Source organism: Mizuhopecten yessoensis, unplaced genomic scaffold, assembly GCF_002113885.1.
Source record: "Mizuhopecten yessoensis strain PY_sf001 unplaced genomic scaffold, ASM211388v2 scaffold715799, whole genome shotgun sequence".
NCBI classification, from domain to species: Eukaryota; Metazoa; Mollusca; class Bivalvia; order Pectinida; family Pectinidae; genus Mizuhopecten; species Mizuhopecten yessoensis.
The window spans coordinates 13,532-39,114 of NW_018479797.1; the positions used below are offsets into that span (position 1 = coordinate 13,532).

General features: G+C 33.9%; 1 protein-coding gene across 1 annotated transcript in view; it reads right to left on the reverse strand.

Annotated features, from left to right (window-relative positions):
- Positions 1–6,298: 6,298 nt before the first annotated feature.
- LOC110441263 overlaps positions 6,299–25,583 on the reverse strand; it is a 23,837-nt gene continuing 4,552 nt past the window's right edge. Inside the window, exons 3-7 of the mRNA XM_021484372.1 lie at positions 20,007–20,268; positions 11,252–11,518; positions 10,165–10,185; positions 7,410–7,628; positions 6,299–7,149 (exon numbers count right to left, since the gene is read on the reverse strand). Coding sequence (XP_021340047.1) covers positions 6,878–7,149; positions 7,410–7,628; positions 10,165–10,185; positions 11,252–11,518; positions 20,007–20,268 — 1,041 coding nt within the window. The 3' untranslated portion in view covers positions 6,299–6,877. The remainder of the gene's footprint in view (positions 7,150–7,409; positions 7,629–10,164; positions 10,186–11,251; positions 11,519–20,006; positions 20,269–25,583) is intronic.

A 25,583-nucleotide genomic window follows, 5' to 3' on the forward strand; every position in this document is an offset into this window, starting at 1 on the left:
CAGCCATCTTTATTGCTAAATCATACATTCATTCTCAGACTGTACGTAATCCAGCCATCTTTATTGCTAAATCATACATTCATTCTCAGACTGTATGTAATCCAGCCATCTTTATTGCTAAATCAATCCTTCAGCCGCCATCTGTAGATAATCCAGCCCTCTACATTGCCAGTTGATAATCATGCCACCTTTGTACCCAGTGCGTTATCTAGCCAACATCATTCCAAGTAGATAATTCTTCCATTTTGTTCCCGGTAGATTAATATCCAGCCATCTTCATTCTCAGTAGATAATCCAGCCACCTTCACTTTCAGTGCAGGTAGATAATCCATGCAAACTAACTTTTTTAAAGCAAAATTAAGATGGCTGGATTAATTATACTGTTACAAAGTTAAAAAGATAAAAAGGCAAATCAGTTCCCTAAAACACTGGCTTGATAGTGGGACAATTGGATTACAGGTTGTAGGATTAAGAGGCTTGATTAATAGTTTTGCAATTACCTTATATAATACCCTGGTTGTTGGAACAATCATTTAGGATAAACACATAACAGTTATGCATATGACCACAGTAGTTTTGCAGGCATTTGTTTGTTTGTTTGTTTTTTGTGTGGGTTCAACATTATAGAAACATATTTCACTGTTTAAACAATTGCTCTAGTCTTAATAATGAATTCAATCTACTGTATATAACAAATTCTAAGGTATTTCTTGATTCATAAGGCATGTGTGAATACATCATGTAACTGATTTTGCTGTGGTCTTACTTGTATCGACCCTTTTTGATTACATTAACTCTTTGATCAATGATCAGGAAATGTTTGAATAAACAAGTGGAGGTTTCAAAAACTTAAACTTTATGAAAAATATTAAAGTGATGAAAGTTGATTTACACTTTTGTAAAATCTCAATACATGGGTTGTCTGCTGTCTGCACACATGACTGACATATACAATCTGTTCTGCATAATAAGGTTTCATTTTACTCACAGAATTAGATGTAGACAGGTTTTCACACCTGGCAGTGCCAGGTTTATCTTTTGACAAAATATTTTCATGCTATGTAGAAACATAGTATATGGCAGTACCATGTTTTTTTCTTCAAAATTTCCCATTTTTTTGCATTATTATCTGTGAAATATTAGGTTTTGCGGTGAAGAAAAAAAGGTGATGTTTTTCTTTGCTGAACAAACAATCTTTTTGTTAATTTCATACTATATTGACCAGGAATTAGTCATATTCCACTTGTAGGTTGAATATTTCTAATATTTTGTTCGCTCCTGTTATATTTCCAAACAAAATATCAAAATAATAGTTCATGTTCAATCCACATGTGAAATATAACTGTTATAAAGAAACCAAGAATATCCTTTACATCTTGTTATCAGTACCTAGCTATTTTCATGATAGTACCTTTCTATTTTAATTTCAAGCTGTACCATATCTTTTTTTGTGAAATAACCATGTTTTTTATTTAAGACAATACAATGTTATTTTCATGGGCATACCATGATATTTTAACAAAGTATCATGATATCATTTATGGCAGTGCAATGTTATTTTAACAGTAGTGTTAATTTCACAGCTGTGTATTTTTTTTTCGTGATTAAGTGAATCACTGATTCAACATGACAAGATTTAAAAAGTTGTCAAGTAATGCTTTAGAATAGGCAATACTAAAACTGTATTTTCGACGGTGAATACATTTATTTCTCCACCATAAATACAAAAATAACACTGCAAATTAAAGTCAGTGTATAGTTAACACTTCAGTGTTAAATCAGGAGTTTTTACTTGATAATGCAAGAAAAGTTATTAGTGCAAATGAAAAGTAAGGTCTTAAGAATCTCTTCGACTGGTAATAACAAGCCTTTATCATAGTACCAAGTACTAACAGAAAAATCAGCTTTACCTTAATTGAAGTAGAGACCATAACAAAGTTGTTTTAGTTATTTTTGTGATCAGGTATAACCAAGTTTTGATATCATTGAAGTTTAAAGTAATATTTACCAAACTGTAAACATACTTATGTACACATACTGTGCTGAAGGTCGAATCATGCGTTGTGTTTTGATTTCAGTTCTAATCATGAACGTGTGTGAAACACACTTCGACACTGTTGAATATTGGTCAAATATTAAATGCAAATTGCCCAATTATGTAAGGGGAGGTTATAAAGATTATGTGAGGTTGCCTTTTAATAATAGTGCATGACTTGTATAAAGTTATTTCTTTGAGTTAAGAGGGTATTGAATCATTTTGTTTGATGTGTTCAGGTCAAATTTTTAGAGTTTAGACAGAGGAACAACATGACCAGCTGGTTATCTATTTCCGTCAGAAAAGATATCGGATTCATCACAGGGTTGGGGTTTTACCTAAATAGTAAATTATGTAATGCAGTGCAAATATAGTTTTATAATTGAAGTTTCAACGACATTTTCATATATATATTTAAAATTTGCTTATCTTTGCCATTTCCAGACGGGTCAGGGTAAAGTAAGTCTGTATTGTAAGTTGAATTCTTTGATATCTGAGATTTCACTCATAAAAATAATAATCAGTTATCACTGTAAGATAATATCACTGTGTGATATTTGTTTATGTGGGTTTTATTGTTCACAAACTATCTATCTCGTACAAAGTTTCACAATCTATTTGACTATAATAGACTTTTATCTGTAAAATCATTCATATTTTGGATGTTTCTGTACCTGTATATCTATATTACTGGTTACACTACAACTACCAAAACTGTGAAAGTTTCTTCTCATGCAGTATGTAAACTTTATGTTCATAAAATGCAAAGCTTTTTTTGTGTGCATGCTTAGGTACTACATGCAAGGTCAGTGATATATATCTAAAAGAGTTTTAAGAGATTGATAAAAAAAGGAAATATTATTTAGGGACACTTGTTTGATTAAACAATATATTGACATAATTTGCCATGACTAACAAAAAAAAAGAGATTTACCATTTTTGTTTTGTTTTATCTGACATCTTTTAAGATATGTAATTATATAATATGTATATGCATATATAATATCATCTACAAATAATGTTATGAATGGTTTGATACCAGAGCACAGTGTGATATAATGTGTTTTTATGTGAGTGAACATGTAATTAAATACAATAATGAACATTTTTTTGACTTGTGGAATGAGCTATTTGATGTTACAGAAATGTGGGTAATTGTGAATACACTTGATTTTGTTATTAAAGATGAATGATGAATATCAGCCGGTGCCCTCCTTTTTTTCTGTGGGTAATATATGTTAACAGCCTTTCGCATAAAATCACTTGACAAGACAGAGACTTCCGTATGATGAAGACTTGACAGCACCATAAAACTTGTTGTTTTTGTCGTTGAATTTTCACAAATACCTTGGATATTTGGTGTCGCCTGCATTACGGAAGTGATGAGACATATGCATGTAGGGACCCCCGTGTTTCTGTCGTCTTTTTCTCAAATGTATCTGACTTCATATCTTAAATGACTCTTTAATGTTTAATAACCTTCCAACGCATTCTGTAGTAACACGTCCCCGCTCAAGTTTCATTTTTACCTGAATCTAAAATTCAATATAGTCACCAATGATCTTTTGAGGTTTTGTACCAAATGTTGCTTTCAAGCAGTAATTCTTGAGCCTTTAAAATCATTTCATGAAACTTTGTACAAATATTTGTAGTTACATTAACCCGCTCACGGTGAATTTTTAGTTCACCTGACCTATTGCAATCGTCTTTTGTCTGGCATTGACCGTTGTCTGTCTTTAAACAATTCACAGTTTTGACTTTTTCTTCAAAGCTGCAGAACGTATTCCAATAAAGTTATGGAGGAAGCGTCCATGATCAAAGCCAAACCAAGATTAAATGGATCTAATCCCAGGGACCTGAGGGGCAAGGCCAAAAGAGGTCAAATTTGCTCAAATTTCAACAATCTTGTTCTTATCCATCTTGACGCCTTTTCATGCCTAAAGGCTACGGAAACATTTAATTCATCATTTTGGTTCATCTTTGGGCATGGTAGCAGCTAGCAAATTTTAATGAAATCTTTTCAGGGTTTTGGAGAAACTGAATTTGTGAATGATTTACTTATAGGCAACCGAAGATCGCAATAGGTTAGCCAAGACTTAGCCACAGGAGACCTAAAAATTAAATGTCAAAAAATAGATATCAAAGTAAAACAATGTTGAGGTCTCATCCAAGATCTTACAAACCACAACCTGCTTTCCTTTTGCCTTAACAAATAGACATTACGAGGACCTATTACCAGAGACTTATTACCAAGCTAGCCCTTGTTTGAAACAAGCATCTTGCTCATGACTGAAGCAACCATTTTATTATGCTCAAGAAATACAGCTATCTTTTTCAAAATTAGACAAGAATGAACATAAAACTCGGCATCTGTGGTCTTTGGATACATGTGGCAGTAATAGTGAGCAAATAGAGTTAAACATTAATTCCTGTCTAAATTCGATAAAAAGGGCAGTTAACAAAGTTTCATATTTGAATTCAAAATGTAAGCTTATGTTAATGATAACCCAAAAACAGACATGCACAACTTTAAACAGTTTAATTAATAAATTTATTTACATGGAATATGAAAAAGCCATCGATAACAATTGGCCATGAATGTCAGCGTACAAATCCTTTTGGCAAATTACCAAACTGTTGTGACAGCATGGTTTATCAAACGAAAAATTGGAAATGACAGCTGTAAAATGTTGAATGTGAACTTATCATTTGCATACAAGATCAAATAAATTTAACCTATATACTGTAATCCCTTGTTATAAACTAGGGAATAGTTCAGTCACATATATTCTGGACTGGTGGAATGGCTCGGCATATTTTGCAATTGAAAACAATGCTGTTAAGCAATCAGGGTTACAATATACATATACTGTTAAGTCTTAAGAATATTTGATGTTACATGATCAGAAGTACTATATAACATCTTTGATTAGTTAAGTTTCATTCAAAAACGTATACAGTACATATATACTGTCATAATGATGACATACAGTCACCACCAGAAAGTTTTTATACAAAAAATAAAATTAACAAGAGGCCCAGTGGGCCTGTATTGCTCACATGAATTATAAGCAACCACGAACAATTATTCTTATTACATATGATACTGCAACTATTTCCAAATATTGGCTCTGTCTCTCAGCAACAACTGCCCTTCATTCGATTCCTTCTTACTGTTCCCATGAATAGGGTTGGATTTTAAACATTTACCTGTATTTTACCTATTTGGCCCCACCCCTCTGCCCCCAGGGGGCCACACCTACCGTTTATACAAAATTGAGTGCTCTTCGCCTAAGGATGCTTCAGACCAAATTGGGATGAAATCCCTTAATCCCTATGCTAGAAGAAGGATTTTAAAAGTTTATTCTCTATTTCCCATATTGGGCCCTTCTCCTCTGTCCCAAGGGGCCACACCCACCGGTTATACAAAAATGAGTGCCCCTGGCCCAAGGATGCTCCAGACCAAATTTAGTCAAAATCTACTGGGCCGTTCAGAACTAGTAGTGTTATAAAGGAAAAGTTGATGGACGGACGACGGACGCGTCGTCATGGCATAAGATTACTTGACCTTGGCGCAGGTGAGCTAAAAATGGATACACATTTTTTTTTGCTATTGCGATGACTAACTAAATATTCTTTCTATTGTAAAAACATTATTTCAATCTTAAAACCCTACAGTGCAAAAGCCTACAGGAGTCTACAGGACAGAAATGAAACATTATGTGAACCAGAAACATTATTGAAGCGCCGATTTATCGACAGAAGAACTGTGTGGAGAGTTTTTTTTCTCTCGCCAAACAATTATGTAAATAAGTTTGTTTCTTGATAACCTTCTCCTTCAGTTTTAATACATTTAAATCAAAATGTCATTATCTTAAGTCTAATAAAATGTATTACTGGTAAGTGAGCGAGATCGGGTAATTTCAGTCGATTCAGGGATTATGTTTCAGAGTCTTAGCCCTTGACTGAGGTAATTGATTTTTTTTTGCACCTTTTAATTTGACACAAGAGTACCGCGGGCGGAACAATATACGCCCGTCGAATGCCATATAGTGTTATATACTTTCTTACATTGAAATAAGATCTGCACCATTCTAACAGTGGTTAGCTGACATGCTATAAAAAATGTAATAGAAAATCTCCGGACAAAAAAATAAAATACTGAAATGAACAAAGGGCAATTGCTTTTGCAAAAATGATCAAATCAAAATTCTTTTAAGGGAGACACAACTTCATATCATGATTATAATGTATACCAAGTTTCAAAGAGATCGGTCGAAAATGTAGGAGGAAATTGCCGGACGTACAAAATTTTACGCCGGACGGACGGACAGACGACGCCATACCATAATACTATCGTCAAATTTGATGGGCGTATAAAAATAGCTATTGAATTTTGCTAAAGACTATAGGTATACTATCTAGGGACTTAAATAAAAATGGCTTCTACACTTCCAAAGCTACGTCAAAATTGTGTCCGTCATAACAATTAAGATGACAAAACAGAATATTTATAATGCAGATTGTCAATTTCAAGCCGTTAACGCGCGGATAAATACTTCGCAGAGTAAAAACTCCGCGAAATATCACGAAAAGGAACCAGACAGAACGGACGAGATCGAATAATTCAGTATGGGGTATGTCTGAGGTGCAAGAATTGCTTATCTTGTTTATGTTGAGATGTCAATGTCAATGTCAAGACTTTCATTTGGTTGTTTTTTTATTTCTAATCCTGCATGTTTTCTTACAAAGGAAAACAATTATGTGAAACATAATTCTACTGGCTTGTTATTATTACTATTAACCCTCTGTCCCTTGATCGTTATCTGTAACTTCAGACGTTTACCTTGTTTCTGCAAATTCAGACTCTTGTTCGATTTCCGCAGTTGCAGACCCTTGTTTTTTGTCTTTTGCAGTACCAGAATCTTGTCTGTTACCCGTACATTCCATTAAGAGTTGGTTCCAATAATTCTTGTGACATTCATCATAGAAAGAGCATTTCACATTGTTAGGATATGTTCTAAAACTAATGGCGATGTGTTTCTTACTGAAGGATATATTTGGGATAGAAATGTTATCGTTGAGAAACAAGATGCAAACACCTGCTTTATCACCTGAAATAAAACAGTGATATTTCAAAATTGGTTAAATATTTGGAAGCGAATTCACGGTAAAATCTACTGCTTAAACTGGAAAACATCGTTGTTAAGTGCAATATGATTCCACGAATTAAAGGTATTGGTATCAATAATGAAATTACTGATATATATTTGTTGCTATATAACATTTATTATATTGTTTTATATTTACGTGATTAGAAATAATAAATTGTGTTGACCTACATGTTTTTCATTATTTGCATATTGGGACTCACGATTTTCCATTGTTTTTAATTCAGCTGTATTTCTCTGTTGGGTAAAATATGCGACAACTTCCATTTTATATGACCGATGAGAGGTGTCTTTTGAACGTTGTTCTGGTGTTTGGATCTTCACTACATGGGAAGGTAGTGTTTGGAGTAACCGCTCTGTGTTGTCAATGAGTTTGTTTCTAAACTCTTCATCTACAGGTTCGTGCAGATACTCCAAATCAACTGAAAAGGAAAAACAGTAGTTTTAACATTATACCGTTCACAGATTAAAAGCGAGGTGATGCCATGGCGCAGTGTCCGTCGTCCATCCGGCCGTCCGGTGTCAATGTTTTTCTTTTAACAACTTCTTCTCAAAAACCAATAGACCAAGGGTGATTCCTGGCCAGAATCATACTTGGAAAAAGGGCTAGCAAATTTGTTCAAATGAAAGACTTTCACCAATTTTCAAATCCACAGAGGTAAAATATGTTTAAGTATTTAAACAACTTCTTTTAAATAACCAAAAGGAACAGGGTGATGATATTTGGCCAGTTACATGGGATGAAGGCTACCAAGTTTTATTAAATGAATGACTTTAACTCATATTCAAGGTCACAAGTATCAAATATGTTAAAAACTCAAAAACAACTTCTTCTATATAACCAAAAGGGATAGGATAGTGATATTTGGCTAGTAGCATGCTCGGATAAAGGGCGATCCAGTTGTTTTCAAATGAATGACCTTCACCCTTATTCAATCACAGGATCAAATGTCTTAAACAAGCTTTATACATCTTCTGAATAACCAAAAGGGTGATAATATTTGTCCTGTTGCATGATTGGATGAAGGGCTACATGTACAAGTTTGTTCAAATGAATGACTTTCACCCATATTCAGGGTCACAGGAGTCAAATGTTTTAAAACGGCTTTAAACAACTTTTTTTTGAATAACGAATTGTACCTGGGTGATGACAACTGATCGGTAACTTGCTGCGATAAAGGGTTACCAAGTTTGTTCAAATGAATGACCTTCACCCATATTTAAGGTCACAGGGGTCAATTTTCTTAATTTTTTTTTTTAAACAACTCCTTCTGAATAACGAAAAGACCAAGGGATCAATGCCCTTTGCCTTTTTTCAAGGCTACAGGGAATACATATGTTGAAATGTGTAAACAACCTCTTCTGAATAACCGAAAAGCTCAGGGTGATGCTATTTGGCTTGTAAAATGCAGTCTGATCAAAATAATGATTTGACTTACATTCAAGGTCACAGAGGTCAACTTTGTTAAAAACAGATTTTGAATAACCAAAATGAATAGTAGGGTGATATTTTGCAAATAATCTGCTCAAAAAGAAGAGTAATCAAGTTCGTTAATGTGAATGACCTTAACCTACTTTCAAGGTTAAATATGTTTGAACTTCTAAATTGCCCCATGTTAATAGGGTTGGGGGCACAACCTTCGATTATACAAAATTGAGTCATATTTGCCTATGTATGCTCTGGACCCAATTTGGTTAAAACCCCCCAAACAAACCGAAGGAAAAGACTTTTAAAGATTTTCCCCAAGTTCCCCTACTGGGTCCCGCCCCTCTGCCCTGAAGGTTGAGTATCCTTTACCTAATGATGCTCTGGTCCAAATTAGTTTGAAATCCCTCAAATCAAGCCAAAGGGGAAAGATATCAAACATTTATTACAATGTTCCCCTATTGGGCCCCGCCCCCAGGGGCTGTTTATACAAAATTGAGTGCCCATTTAGTTCAAATCCCTCAAATCAAACTGAAAATAGAAGGATATCAAACATGTATTACTCTGACCCTCCTATTGGAAACCAATCCCACTGCCCTTGGAGGACCACACTTTCCTTTTATACAAAATTATGTTCCCTTTGCCCAAGGATGCTCTGGTCCAAATCAGTTTAAACAGAAGGAGAAGGATTTAAAACTCTGTTCCCCCAATTTGGCCCCACTACTTTGCCTCAGGGTCGGCCCAAACTCTTCGTTTATACAAAATTGAGTCTCCATGCCCGAAGATGCTCTGGTCCAAATTTGATTAAAAACACTCAAATCAAACTGAAAGATATTAAACATTAATTACTATGAAAGGAACAGTTGATGGACTGACAGACGCCGCGCCACTAGAGTCCTTGTATTACTTACATGTAAGTCTTTATATATTGTATGATTTTTATACGTCAAATTAAAACTTCGGAAAACATTCACTGAAGTTATTATGTAACAGTTCGGAAGACGAATGGACTTTTTCGACACAGACAGATAGAATCCCTTAACTTAATGTACACACAATGAAATTGCTACTTCAGTGGAAAACAATTTATCTATAGAAAGAACTTTTCAATCTGCACAAACTTTTAAATAATTGTGATGATACTATCCCGACTGATAAATCAAATTGCGTTCAGGATTAAGCCACCCACACTTATGATATCTATCTATTAAGTTACCTTAATTCACATAAAAAAAATGTTTTCATTATATAATGCCTCCAAGTCAGCATATAAGAATCAGTAGAACATATTTTGTCCGTTTTTATATTTTGTTTCATGTATTTGTTTCATGTGGATATCCTGATAACAGGTGAAGTGCCTCGAAAAACATGACAAATTTCTTTGACTGCACTGTTGCTTTCACTTCTTTGATTACATATTTATATCAGTCATACACATGGATCTGTTTGTTCAGATTCAAAGTCAATCTTCATTAGACCGTTATGACTGACGAGAATATATATTGTTGGAAAAAACTTGCAGAATTACTTACCTATCACGTTGTACTTCGTTTCTGAAACATATTTTAGGAAAATACTTGTACATGTACTGGGATTATCACTGGAATATCAAAGCAACCATTGTTTCTGCATTTAATCTAACCATGATAGCCTCACATGTGTCAAAATAAAATAAATAAAATTATCATACTTTATCAGAAAAACAGAGCAATCAATAAACATGGTACATGTACATTTTGCGATTGATTTAGTTTCAAGAATATATCCCCCCGGTATATATACTTGTACACAAAACTAAAGTGTTCGACATCTACATTATAGTTAAGCCATGCAAACCATGAACCGGTATTAGGGGGAAACAGGTAGACAAAACTAGTCAACACTACAGTTGGTCTAGTGCACTACATATTTACACTTAAAGTCATAATTTACATGTAATACACTTTTAGTGAACTTCAGTCTAAACTCAAAACTGCAGATTGGATGGAGGTATATTGTTTTACAAATGTATATGGTTTTCGAATGAAAACTATGCATGATTTTTTTTCAAAACTGAAACGGAAATAGATGGTCTACACAAAGAGAATATATATTTTGTGGTAATATAAATCAAGCTATACACCAATCTAATCTTCACACTGTGACAGATAGATACCTGTCAAGTGTGAAAGATACAAGTTGCATATCGGATTGATAGAATCCGACAACACAACGACAAACATTTAATAATATTTGTATCTGTAGTTCTTACATTTTTTTCCAAAATTGATCTTAAGTTCGTAACCGACTTGTTTTGCGACATTAGTTTTCAAAATTATAGTTCCCTTGCCTTCGATCATATTTTCGATCTATCACAATTTATTTTTTTAGATAGAAAAGCATTTGAAAGAAGTTAACTACTTTAGTAGTTTGCTACATAAGTTGACTACAATTATCGGAGTTCATGCTTGAAAACAATGTATATATTGGCAGAGAGCATATTTTGGTCACCAAGGCCACCTCTTTAATCAGTAACAAGAAAAGATAGTAATACTGAATGTGCTCATGTATATTGAACTTTGCCAATATTTACCGATGGCTTCTATATGACAAAGGTAACGTCAATAGTAAAATACTTACTCAGACTGTACGCTGCCAGTTGTTCGTCCGTCTCCTTATCTCTGCATATGTATGTGCCAGTGTCGGTTTTTTTGTAGTTTTTAATTGTGAGTGTGCATGTATTTTGATCATCCACGTCCACGTCCACGTCCACGTCTGCGAGGTCTTTATCTGGGCCATTACCTTCTCCGATGTATGTCCATTTATACGATTTGGCTTGTGTTGTATTCCAAGGGAGTTTAACTCTGTCGTCTTCAAACTCTAGTCGTGGTATCGGCTCTAGAATGCCTAAAATAAACAAAATTAATCGTACTTCAGTGGCCTTTACAGAGTCCCCAAACCTTCACTTGTATTCGTTAATGATGCAAACGGAAGTCAACGTGGATTACGCAGTGCTAGAACATACTAAAAATCAAAATTGAACGATATTGAGATTGAGATGTTGGCTAATCATAGTCGAGGCATAGACAACTGTCTTGTTCAATCAAGAAACGCAAGTTGCGGGAAAGTCCTTGATGCAAAAAATAGGCATTTGCATGAAATAAAACAACATATTGCAACAATTAATGTGTTTGCTTTTATGTATGTTTGTTTACTAAGTCAGTCCGTAGCACCCCGACTGTCCATGTTTATATTTCGTACTCCGAGTAATGTAACTTCTGCGTCCGCGTGTTGTATTCTATGCTGTGATGTTATGTCTACAGGTGGAATTGTGGTGTTCTGCTCGTTACGTATGTTGATACATTGGTATACCATACAGTTGTTCATTGGTCAGTAGTTCTTTGGCGCGTGTTTCTTTATGGGCTAATAAAACACGCTAGTACCTTTTGAGGACTCATATGTGACGGTGTAAGTGTTTCTTTGTCTTTGTGTTATACTCAACGTATTTATAAACATATATTATGTGTTTTATTTGAGTGATAATTCTATTTGGATCTAATTTAAGTATAAAAGATGTATTTATTAAGAAATCAGATATGATTAATGTATCTTTTTATATCAAAAAATAAATTACAGTATATCGCATATGATTCGAGAAGACGTCGTACATATAGGTGGTAGCCAAGGCCTTGTGCCACACCCAGGTATGATATAGTGTTGTTTATATAAAAGTATATATATAGTATTGATTTGAGAAGGTACATGACGCGAGATTGCTATCTGTAAATTTAGTATATTGTCCGGTAACTTCGTGTTGAGTCAAATCTTGAGTTCGATTGTATTTCGTAAAAGTTGTAATTGTGATTTGTATCGCATTATCGTTAATACTAGATTTGTTAGGGTCATAATTATGTAATCGTGTAAGAGTTATTTTCCTTGCATTTGTAAATGTTAAATGTGATTTTGTATGTCTATAGCTTGTACTTTGTACATGTTGCAGTGTTCTTTTGGTTTTTGGCTTGCCATACACTCGATGAATTAACTGACAGTGAACATAACCCAGAGGAGTTGTTCTATCTTTTACAACAGGACCACTTTTACTACAATATAATTTCGACCAACAAGACGGCAAAGAGGCCATCAATGAGTTAGAATTAAAATGGCAGGCCTGATTTTGAAGTGACATCTCCAGAAGAATATGTATGCAAATTTACTTTACGACAATTTCAGCTTTCAACCAATCAAATGCCCGTACATTACGGCCATTTTTTTCAAAATGTCAGCATGATTCTTCACATTTCCTTTTCTTTTTCATTTTAATCATAGGACATGGTAGCCAACAAACTATTTATAGCAAATTTTACCCTTGAGAAAATGTTCAGCTTATTTGATTGAACAAAATCGATAGTCCTTTATCCCAGCAGGTCACTAGTAAAATGTCTTCACAATCTTACTTCTTGTTAACCCATGTAGCCTTATCTGTCTATTTGTCTGTATGGATATACTCTTACAATTTTCAGCACAATTTCATGAAACTTCACTAATGTAATAAGCACATATTTAAGTTGTTAACCTGCGAGTAATATTTTGATCTGGGCATTATTATTGGAGACAGTGGCGGACCCAGGGACGTTGCCCTAATTGCCCGGGCAACACCCTTTTTTCTGTGTCCAAAAATAATCTGGACCAAGGTTTTTGAGAAATTATTAGTTTTGAATAAGTGCAAAAATCTGTCTTTTTCCGAAAGACTTTTTACGAAAGTTAGCCAAAATATTGTCAGGGGCATATCTTCTGTACTATTTCATCCGGAGTAAACAGCTTAGGTACATTTTGCGATACCAGAGTGTCAAGCACAAAAAGTAGGTCTCTGAAAAAAAATGATTGTGTATTGGACATTTCTTCTAGACTTGTTTCCTTTTAGTAGTTAGATTTGGTGTGCAAGTAAATCTTGGGATGGTGAGGTGTCAAATATAAAACGTAGGTCACTGTGACCTATTATTTGACCTTAGAGCGTGTCCTTTGAAACAAACATTTGTCTAGGGCATATTTTCTATACTTTTTTTTACCTTGAGTAATTAGATTTGGAATGATAGTACGTCGTGGCTCACGGAGTGCGGCGTGCAAGAACTACATGTATGTCACTGTGACCTACATGTATGGCCTAAGAAAGATACTTAGCATTGTTCATTTAAAAGATTCCTCAAAAGAACTATTTCTCAAGTTCTCGGCGCAGGCAGAGGTTATATATATAACTCGACGATTCTAGTTTTATGTAAGAAGTCATTTCTAACCTTGTAAGTGGATGAAGGCTTATTATTTGAACAAACTTTGTTTTACAACAATTATGAAAAACTTGTTTAAACTTATATTTATCACTCTTGTTGACCCAGGTAGAAGTGCGGATATGGTCTTAATATGGGAGGAAACATAAAACTAGGATAAAACCCATGTGGTCGGGCAGGTGACCAAATACCTTTTCACCTCCTATCCGAAAATCAAACCCTGGCTGTCTTTTTTTTTTTTTTTTTTAACTAATATGCTGAATTTTATTCAGCAGATTTTAATTTCTATGACATTAAGTACTCCAAATATAATAAGATAAAATATATAATAATAATATAATAACGTTTGTGCGAATCGAAGTCTGTTCACCATCGTGACTCTAACCGGAAATCAGACACTGGATTATAATACAATTTTAATTAGAATAGAGTACGGACAAGAATATTCGGAAGTTTATTTTTTTCAAATCAGAATGTGAATCTTTACTAATTTGTTAATATATAATGTAAGACGAATACTGACACTTGATAGAATATTTTGAACAGTATATAATTATTCAAAGGCGATTCTAGACGCTCATGTACATTGTATGTATATTTATATATATGTTTGTGTCATAAAATTTTGAAAATATAAAAATAAATAAAAAAGTACTCCAAAATGGTACATTAAAGCATTGAATTGCATTGATGTGGCATACAGTCTAAATAATACAGCACTGCAGTCAAGCAAAACATAATATGATGTTTCCCTTTTGTATATTTTCAACAAATATGATGTACCCAAGTGCTATCAGAAAATTCTGGGATCCAACACACTCTTTCCTTCTCTGCGCGCCCTTCCCGGGAAGGTCTTGATGCAGACTTATATTTAGCTGAAGACCATGTATCTAAAGTTTTCGTTAGGGTTTTATTGTGATTGCACACTGTTACTGACTGTCAAACAGTGTCAACGAAAAAGTGAACAGTTTATACAGACATTGAATTAAATTGAGTTGAATTTCGTACACGTCCGTTTACTTTGTTCTAAAATTGGTATTCTTTTTTTTTTGTATTTGTTTAATTTTTCAGATTTTTTTTTTATACAATGCAAAGTACATTTGTAATAGCTGAAAATCTCACACACACTAATCTCGCTTCCACTTTCACACACACAATTATCGATTGTCATTTTAATACATTTTTCCAATATTTACATTTACATTGCATTTGTATAAGGAAAGCAGAAAAAGGAAAGGTTAATAAAAAGAAAATTAGACAGAGGATGAAAAAAAGACAAGGGCAAAACAGAGAGAGAGAGAGAGAGAGAGAGAGAGAGAGAGAAAGAGAGAGAGAGAGAGAGATGTCAGGCAATCAGTAGTAAATATCTACATTGTATATATCTATATGTATAACTAGCATATGAAAACAGGAGGGAGTAAAGAGCATGTGTTGTCAGCTGCAAATGTCAATATATGTATAGTAATAGCTAAACAGAATATTTTGATGTCTTTAGATAGGGAAAATGGATACAAAACAACTCATATACTAGTGTCCCATAATATTACATATTATAACTGTAAACAGTATTCTTAAAATAAAGTTCAGCAAATTGAAGATTCAGGAGATATTTATTAACTTTTGCCATTTTTTCCAATTATTTTTAAAAGTGTTATTATATTTGTCATCCTTACCTGTTGCAATGTATTTTTGTGTAATATAGTTGTCCTTGATAGCTTTTTTAAGACCATTTATAGATAAATTGGTTTGTAGGCATCTTGCTGAATAAATATATTGTTTCATAATCAAAATAATTGTACTGTCTATTGGTGTTCTTATTCCATCTTGATTATATAGTTCAAAGATAAAAGTCTCCTTATTGTAAGCAAAAGGGATCATTAAGGCATCTAATAAAAACTCAAAATTTTGTAACATAACCTGCACCTTATCACATTCCCATAGGGTATGTTCTATTGTTTCAATATCAGTTTTACATGAGTTACAATAAGGACTATCAGCTATTCCAGCCTTAAATAAGAATAAGTTTGTTGTCAAAATGTGTTGATTGATTCTGTATTGAAGCCACTGTAATTTTGAATTTTTGGTTATATGAAAAGGCATTTTATATATTTTTTTCCATGTTTTATTATCAAAATTAAAAAATTCATCCCATTTTTTTCTTCCAGTTGATATTGTATTATTTTTATTGAGTAAATAATAAAAATCTTGTGTCCCTTTTTTACTGCGGAAAAGTATTTCTAGATTAATTGGTATGAAAGGATAGATAGGACATGGTAAATCTTGTTTCTGTATATGTTTTCGAATAGCTGAAATAAGTCCTTAGTAATTAAGAAAGTTTGTATTTATACCAAAGAACTGTTTAAATTCCTAAAAGAGTAAAACGAATTAGTGTCTTTATTGATTAAATCGCTAATAATAATGATTCCTTTATTGTACCAATCCCGATAAAAAATACTCTGATTATCTATTATGATTACATTATTATACCATATTGGTGTTTTGGCCAATTTATCTGGAGATTGATATGAAGTGTGTTTATTTGATAAGTTTATCCATGCTTCAAAAACATCTTTCCAAAATAAATTCTTACAATTATTGTGACATATTGAAATATACTCAGTTCCACAGTTAGCCAAAATATGATCATCAACAGAAGTTCTTAGAATAGTTTGCCATTTACTTGGACTTGTATAGAGTCTCCTTAACCATGTTAACTTTAGAGATTCAATGAAAGACTTTACATGTAACATTTTTAGACCTCCGTCAATGTATTTTTTAACAGTTATATCTCTTTTCACTTTATCTATTTTACTTTTCCATAAAAAAAACAGTACAGTTCTGTGTTTAATTTTTTCAGGAAATTCTCATCTGGGTTTGGTAAAGAGATAAAGAGATGATTAAACTGAGAAATTAATAGTGCCTTTATAATATGGATTCTACCTATTGGTGTCAAAATTCTTCTTTCCCAAGTTCTAATAAGGGCCTTTATCTTAACTAGTTTTTTATCATAATTCAGTTTAGGTATTCGGTGAAGGTCAACATGAAACTCAATGCCTAAAAGTATAAATTTTTGATTTCCCCACTGTATATTCAATTCAGGGTACACAACTTCATCACTATATTTTTTACTCCCAATCCAAATAGCCTGTGTTTTAGAAACATTTATTTTTAATCCAGATATTTTTGCAAAAGTTTTTAGTTCATCAATTGATTCTTTTAGTGATTTCTCTGTTCCATCTAAAATCAGTGAAGTGTCATCTGCATATTGAGACAGTAAAATAGGACTATTATCAATATCAATACCTTTTATATTTTTATTGTTCCTTATTCTAATGGCTAAAATTTCAGCACACATTATAAATATATATGGTGCGATGGGGTCCCCCTGCCTACAGCCTCTTTCAATTTCGAAAAATGGAGACAAATTTCCCCCTTGATTAATAGCTGAACTTGACTTTTTTTGTAGAATTTTGACCCACTTTTTTATATCTTCCCCAAAATTAAAATAATCCAGAACTTCATCAATAAACTTCCAAGAAACAGAGTCAAAAGCTTTTTCAAAATCAATGATTAACAACATTCCAGGTATATTCCTATCTTCCGCATATTGCATGATATCGTATACAATTCGAGTGTTTTCCCCAATATAGCGCCCTGCAATAAATCCTGTTTGATCTGTATTAATAATTTTATTTAAAACTGTTTTTATTCTGCTAGCTATTGATCCTGATGCAATTTTATAAATAATATTAAGTAAAGAAATTGGTCTCCAATTTTTAAGATATTGTCGAGGCTTATCTCCCTTAGGTATACATGTAATTATGCCCTGTCTTTGTGTGATTGATAATTGACCCTGATTGAACCCAAAATTAATTGATTTGACTATAAAAGTACCTAGTTGTTTCCAAAAGCATTTAAAAAATTCTACTGTATACCCATCAGAGCCTGGGCTTTTATTTTTTTCATAGTTTTTAAAGTATTTGAAGCTTCATTAAGAGTAATTATACCTTCTAGTTTGTTAGATTCTATATTACTTAATTTTGGAATATCAATATCTTTTAAAAAATCATCTATATGAACATCTTCTATATCATTATCAATTGTATACAATTTTTCATAAAAAATTCTTACCTCATCAAGAATTTCTACCTGCTTTGTTATTTTATCGCCATTGTCTTTCTCTATCATCGGTATTAACTTTGAGGTGTAATTTCTGTTTTCTAGGTTAAAAAAAAAAGTGTTCTACCCTTCTTCTACCCATTTAGCTCTAGATCGAATTATACTACCTTTTAATTTATGTAATCTGATATTTTGTAATTCCTGTTTTTTTTTCATTCACTTTATCTATATCAACATCACTACTATCTTCTAGTTTACGTATAGTATTTGTAAGATTATTTTCATTTAAATTCTGTTGTTTTTTCTTATATGAAGAGTGGGAAATGTTTTTACCTCGAATTTCAATTAAAAGTGTTTCTAAAAAAAGTTGATCACTTATTATGAATTGTATATCAGAATCAGGAATATTATTGATGTTTTCTAAAAGATACACTGGGAGGGCATATTGTCTTTTAATGTCTAAAATAATTTTATTAATAAGTTCTAGGTAGTCTAAGTCATACAAGAGTGAATTATTAAATTTCCATAATTCTTTACCTTTCTTAAATTCATTAAATTTTAAAGCAATAATAGGAAGCGAATGATCAGTTCTATAGCCTGGCTCGATATTTGAATAATGAATACTTGGTAATAAGCTGTCTGAAATAAGAAAGAAATCTAAACGAGCTTGTTTAACAGGGTTACTTCTCCAAGTGTATCTTTTGTGCTCCGGATGTTGTTCTCTGTATATATCTACCATTCCCAACTCTTCTATAATTTCAATTACTTTATCTCTGGCTTTTGGGTTGTTCATATGTTTATAGCTTTTATCATAGTCAAATTTAGGGTTCACAATTAAATTAAAATCACCACATATTATATAAGATTCATTGCCAAATGCATTAGTAGTATCTGCTAAATTTTCATAAAAAGCTGGATTGTCTGAGTTAGGGCCATATAATGTTATTAAAGTTACTTTTCTACCTTCTATCTTCAAATCAAGAGCCAGAAAATTCCCAATCAAATCCCTTCTTTCCTGCATTACCTTTACTTCAAAATTATTATTAAAAAATATTGCTACCCCCCTTGCATTTGATCTAAATGAATTAAAATAGCATTCATAACCCCATTCTGCTCGAACTATATTTTCAATATCATGAGTGAAATGTGTATCCTGGCCGTCTTAGTGAAAGGCGATGCGCTATCCATCGCGCCAACCGGTCAACCAATGAATGAGTATGCAATTTGTTTGAACAAAATTCATCCCTACCATTCTCCCGGCCAAATCAACATATGATTTTTGGTTATGCAGAAGAAGTCGTTTAAAGTAAAAACAATTGACACAAGAAGGACGATTGACAGCACTCAACGACAGGAGTTAGAATGATTGAACAAATGTTATTCCAATCTAATATTTCCATGTTATTTTGTTAATTCTTACATTTATGATGTCTTTAGTTCAATAACAAGAGATCCCAGAGGGATCTTGACGCCCACCATAACACCACATTTGTTATTCTATGTCAGTTCGTTCTTTTCTCTTATCTTATCTGTTTGATTGAGTCAAGTAAACAGTAAATGCACCCTGAAGTCTCTTTTGATCTCAAGTTCATTCTGCTTTGTATAAAAGGCAACATTCAAAGTGAGATGCTTCCTGAGATATACCTATAACAAACATCCAACGTAAAAATCAAAAATGGCCGCCTGTTGGCCATTTCGTTTTTATCCAGTTACTCTCAATAGTAACCATACACAACCAAAACCCAAAGGGAACTTACCTATCAAATTAAAGAAAGATCCATCCAGAACTTTCTGAGAAAGAGCAATAACAAGAATTGTTTAAGGACGGACGGACGGCGGACGGCCAACGGACTACAGGTGATTTAAATAGCTAAATGTACTGATTTGTATACATTTTTACACTTATATTACAGAAATTTCACTTATATCCAAATAAATCTTTATTTCAAAAAATGTTTAAAATGTTTGAAACTAACTTAAATAAGCATGCTTACGTAATGTGATGGGATCACTTTTTGAACGAAAAAACTTCAACGAAGCTTGGCAGAAGTACTCTCCCTCGGATTCTTTGTCCATTGATTCTATCTTGAGCAAAGCGTGTTTATTTTCAAATGTTGCTGGCTTAGTATCGTTGAGGCGCTTCCATTCTGCATTATTTACATGTTGAACTTCACATCGCAACGTCACGGAAGACCGAAGACATGCAATGTATTCCGTTTTCACGGCTTTACATATTCTTTTACTCTGGATACATGCCTGAATATTTCAAGAGAAAATAAAAAAGATTTAGCTAAACTGTTTAGCATTCACACAGAAAAAATATCGGTTATAATTTTGATAATGATATGGCAAGCGAAACCTGTCGCAAACTTACGTAGTCAAATAAGCGTCTAAATTAAAAACAGTAAACAATGTGTCAACATTCAGTATTATGCATTGCAAGTGAGTTCACACCAGTATCTCAGCTGTAATTATTTCAATAGCACATCATTATGTCCTAATATCAAAAAGTCTTCAAATCACTTATCACAGAATGCATGGATATCACAAGCTTACAGGAAAAATATGTGTATGCCTACATTTCTAAAATCAGCTGCAACAAACCATAGAGAAACTGACTTAAATTTATCTTTCATTTTTGTCCTTAATTCAGTTACACAAAATGTGATTCCACGACAAAATGTCTGACAGTACAACAGTTATGAACTACTTTCTGCATAAGTAATCAGATGTGTTGACCAATCTGACCTTGGAAAGGGTCGCTGTCTATTTTCCTGAAAACGTGAAACTAATCATTGACAAAGCAATGATGATATAACTTTTTTCTGAGTAACACTAAAATATCAGGAACCCATCATTTCATCATTGTAGTAAGACTAGTCAGTGTTGTAAATAGGTCTTTAATGATTTGTTTACGTTATCTTCATTTAATTTTCTTCAAATCAATGTCAACTATTCAAGAAGTGGTAACGTTTGAAGCCATATGTGCAATTAAAGTTCTGATGATTGAAAGGACAAGCAATTTTTCTACCACAATACGCTGTGTTATTCCACTCTCATATCATTGTATAAACAAGCAGACTGTTCAAAAAATATGAGTTATATACCACACGTGGTATATGACTTTCAGTAGTTTTGATTGGCCGAGAAGATGAACTTTGACCGGGACTACCTTTTTCACGCGCTTTGTGCCACGTGCTGTTTGTTTACGTCGTCTGCTGTCAACATGGCTGCTTTGCATGACGAGGACGGGCTTATTCGGGCAAATGTCGGCGACTTTGTAAGGTTATGAGATGGGGAAAAAGGGGTGATTAAGGCAGTATCAAAAGAAGATGATAATTTCGGATTTGATCGCTATGAAATTGAGTCAGTTTCAGGCAAAATCGCTACAGAGGCGCGATATCGTTTCGACGTAATATCGTCGTGTCCAGGTCGAGAAACATTAACACGGACTGTCACTGTGTCTGAAAATGTTCCGTTTTCCCTACGTCCCGTTATCACGCCATCGTTTACAGGTTGTGAAACGACTGGTCAATCAATGACAGTAACAGAAACTGTCAAATATCTATCCCCATCCGCTTCAAATATTCGCCGCAGTTCTAGCGAAATGTCTGACAATGATTCACTAGACGATTTTGATATTGATGGTTTTATTGCATCAGAGTTGAACAAAAATACAAAAAAAAACCGGACGGTGACATGAGGAAAGTACAAGATTTTTTACAAGATGTTCTCAAAGAAAAACGACCGATAGAAACAATACCCCCGGTACATTTAAACAAGCTACCCTGTATCTTTTTCATGAATGTACGAAATCAGAAGGGTGACGAATATGAACCTGCATCTATTAGAAATATCGCATGCAGCATAGATCGGTATTTGAAAACAAAAGATTACGGCAAACAGATCGCTACAAGTTCTGAGTTTTCAAAAGTAATGGAGGTAATCCGTTCAAAACAAAAGAAGTTAAAACGTGAGGGGAAAGGCAATCCAGATAGGAGAGCCGATGCCATTTCAGACAAAGATATTGATCAACTTTATGAATCACGTCAACCTGGAACCAGTAGCCCTGAAAGTTTGTTACGAACAATTTGGCTACAAAACACTATTCATTTTGGTATGCGCGGTGTTACTGAACATCGAGATATGCGATGGGGCGATGTACAATTATGTAAGGATTCGGAAAATAATGATTATATTGAATTTCGTGAACGTCAGACGAAAACTAGACCGGGTTCTAATCCTAAAAATGTGAGAGCCGTTCCTCCGCGTGCCTGGGTAACCCCCGATAACCCATCTCGCTGTCCTGTTGCCTCATATAAAGCCTACATAGCCCGTCGTCCGCCTACTTACTGCGGCCTAGATGACCAGCAAATGGTTTAATTAATTGTCAGCCAGTTGGAATAAACAAGCTTGGAAAATTTATGACCACAATGGCAGAAAATGCAGGTATATTTAAAAAAAAAAAGTAAAAAATGTTGTTTTACCTACACAAACACGCCGTCAATTCAGTGTAAAAAAAAAAAAAAAAAAAAAAAAAAAAAAAACCCCCCCCTTTTTNTTATTAATTGACTTACAAGAAACTTTGCCTACGTCACACAACACTGAATGAGTTTTGGCCCCATCGACCAATCACCTGGTATCGACGTTTCGTGACGTATGTAAATATCATGTGTAGGTCAATCGCTGGTTTAAGTTGTCATTAGACTATATGTGTAGTCACACAATACGATAGTAAAATAATCACCGAATATTGTATATTTTCTACTAAAATGATGACACGGAGTAGAAATTAGTCACGTTTTATTGACAACTATCCCCGGTACACCTGTGGATTTCTAGCCTATACTTTCACGAGATTTAAAATAAAACTGTTAATTCTGTTATTAGGTCTGACGAGCGAGTCGGGAGATACTCCTCGGGGAAAACGGTTGACAAACCACAGCGCCAGAAAATATATGTTGCAGAAACTCAATGACAAAGGATTACCCCCAATCAAATCATGTAGGTACATTATTTAAAAAAAAAAGTATCATCACAAGATTAACTATCGCGCATTAGCGATTGAACTCTAGAACACTTTTAATATTTGTTTGTGTCTAACTTACCTGCAATTCAACGACAAATAATACCCATACACCAAATAAATCCAAGCAGGCTAAGTAGCCAAATCATCACTGATTTTCAGCTGTAGGCCTATTAGAAATGACCGAGCTATTTTAAACTTCATCACTAACACGTGCCAATAGCTCATAACACGTGTGCTATTTTATGTTTCTACCAGATCTCTGGGCATGAAAAAATACAGAGCATAAATAGCTATTCCACAATTAACACCAAATTCACCAACCAGCAGAGGGCGATCTCTAGATCTGATCAGGTCAACAGGCCGGTTCTTCAAACGCCATTAAACGAAGGACACAGAATCGCCGTTCCCCAGCATACATGTGGAATTAGTGGTCCGGCAATGTCGAACGCATTTCTCTTACTATTTGAGACCTGTCTATGGTGGAAGATTCACCATTAACATCAACCATTCAACCGTCACTAAGAAACGTCCCAGGCCAATGGTTTTGGACAGTGACAGCGATTAGGCTAGTTCGTCTTCATCGCTTGGCGGGAAGCAGATTAAGTACGCGCATATAGTCCGCAGTTAAATTATATTTAATTTAATTAAAAACTGCATACTCTCAATATTTAAATACTTGGACCTACTATATTTTTGTCATGAAGTTGTTGCTGAAAGAATAACTTTGAAATTATGAAATTTGTGAAATAAAGTCATTTAATGAGTGACTTTTTACATATGGGTTATATTACTACGCCAGCCTTGTCAACAATGAGGTCACACTCCAGCTGATTCCGATTAAGATTGTGGTAGAAACAGATCACACGACTCATGGTTGTTGAATATGGTAGTTAATTTTCAAAAGTTACAAAAGACACTCGCTAAAGCTCGTAACTTTTGAAAATTAACTAACTCGAGTTAAATAAATACATAATTCAACAACCACTCGTTGTGTAACCTCTATATAACCCACGTCTTAATATTGCTACAATATCACTAGAAATATCAAGTATGTAAAGATACATTTAATCAAGAGATCTCAGAGGAATCTTGGTGCCCACCATCGTACCATCGTTTGTTGGTTCTATATAAGGGCTGTGCTCTTCTTTTCTCTTATTTTTTGGATTGAGTCATGTAAACAGTAAATGTCCATGATTGTTACTTTAGATCAAACCGTCATACAGCTGTATATAACATTATTGTTTCAAAGTGAGGTTATCATTTAACCTTTATACTAGCGCAGTACTTAATGGGAACTTAGGAAAATCTGCATATGAAATTTGATAAATACCTGTCTAGTATTCTCGATAAAAAAATCGGCCACTTTGATTGAAAGATGAACCCTATTATTAAATATACACAACTATTGACTATAGGGAATCTACAAGTAGAATTTGAGAAAGATCCCACCAGTACCTTCTGAGAATGGCGCTAAATTCACGTAAAAATTTGAGAAAAGGTCCCACTGTCACACCTGGCAGTGGCAATACACAAACATTTACCAAGATTTTTCAGTTAACATCCGAAAAAATAAGGACGTTATTGCTTTGTAATATTGTCCTCGGGAAAAATTCAGTGAAGTGTAGCATTGTGCTTGATTTACGCGCAAAAGGTTTTGCACGTGTACTGTGTATACGAAGTGTAAAAATGACTCGTTTACCTTTCTTTCGGGTCACCGTATTAATCAGTAAAAGGTATAACAGGTAGAAAATCCTATTCCACTGACTCCTGTTTAATTCACCTGGTTGATCACATAAAGTCCCAGACGTCTAAAGGTCTCTTCACTGGAATGGTTTTACTAGACCTACAGAAGGCCTTTGATACAGTTGACCATGGGATTTTGTGTGATAAACTTGGTGTAATTGGCATTGAGTCGGTGGAGTGGTTCACATCATACCTTACCAACAGAAAACAATTAGTCAATATCAATAATGTGAACTCGGATATTTGTAATATAACATGCGGGGTACCCCAAGGGAGTTTATTGGGACCGCTTCTTTTTCTTATTTATGTAAATGACATGCGGATCAGTATTGACCCAGGATGCAAATTATTTCTGTACGCAGATGACAGTGCAATTATCTTCTCGCATAAAGACCCAAAAAATATTTCAAAATTTCTATCGAAAAACTTAGAGTCATGTCACGATTGACTAACAGATAACAAATTATCCTTACATCTTGGAAAAACAGAGAGTATTTTGTTTGGCCCCAAAAGGAAACTTTCCAAATTACCTGAAGGCTCATTTTCTGTTTCGTGTTACGGTAATATAATTATGCCTCAGGTGTGTGTCAAATATTTTGGTATTATATTGGAAAACTTTCTACCTGGAGAACAAATTGTCCAAAATATTATAAAAAAAGTGAACCAGAAATTGTGGTTTCTATATAGACACCGTGACTGTCTCAATTTTAGATCTAGAAAAACCCTGGTGTCGGCACTGATCCAATGTCATTTTGACTATGCTTCTAGCTGCTGGTTCGAAAACATATCCAAAAAACTT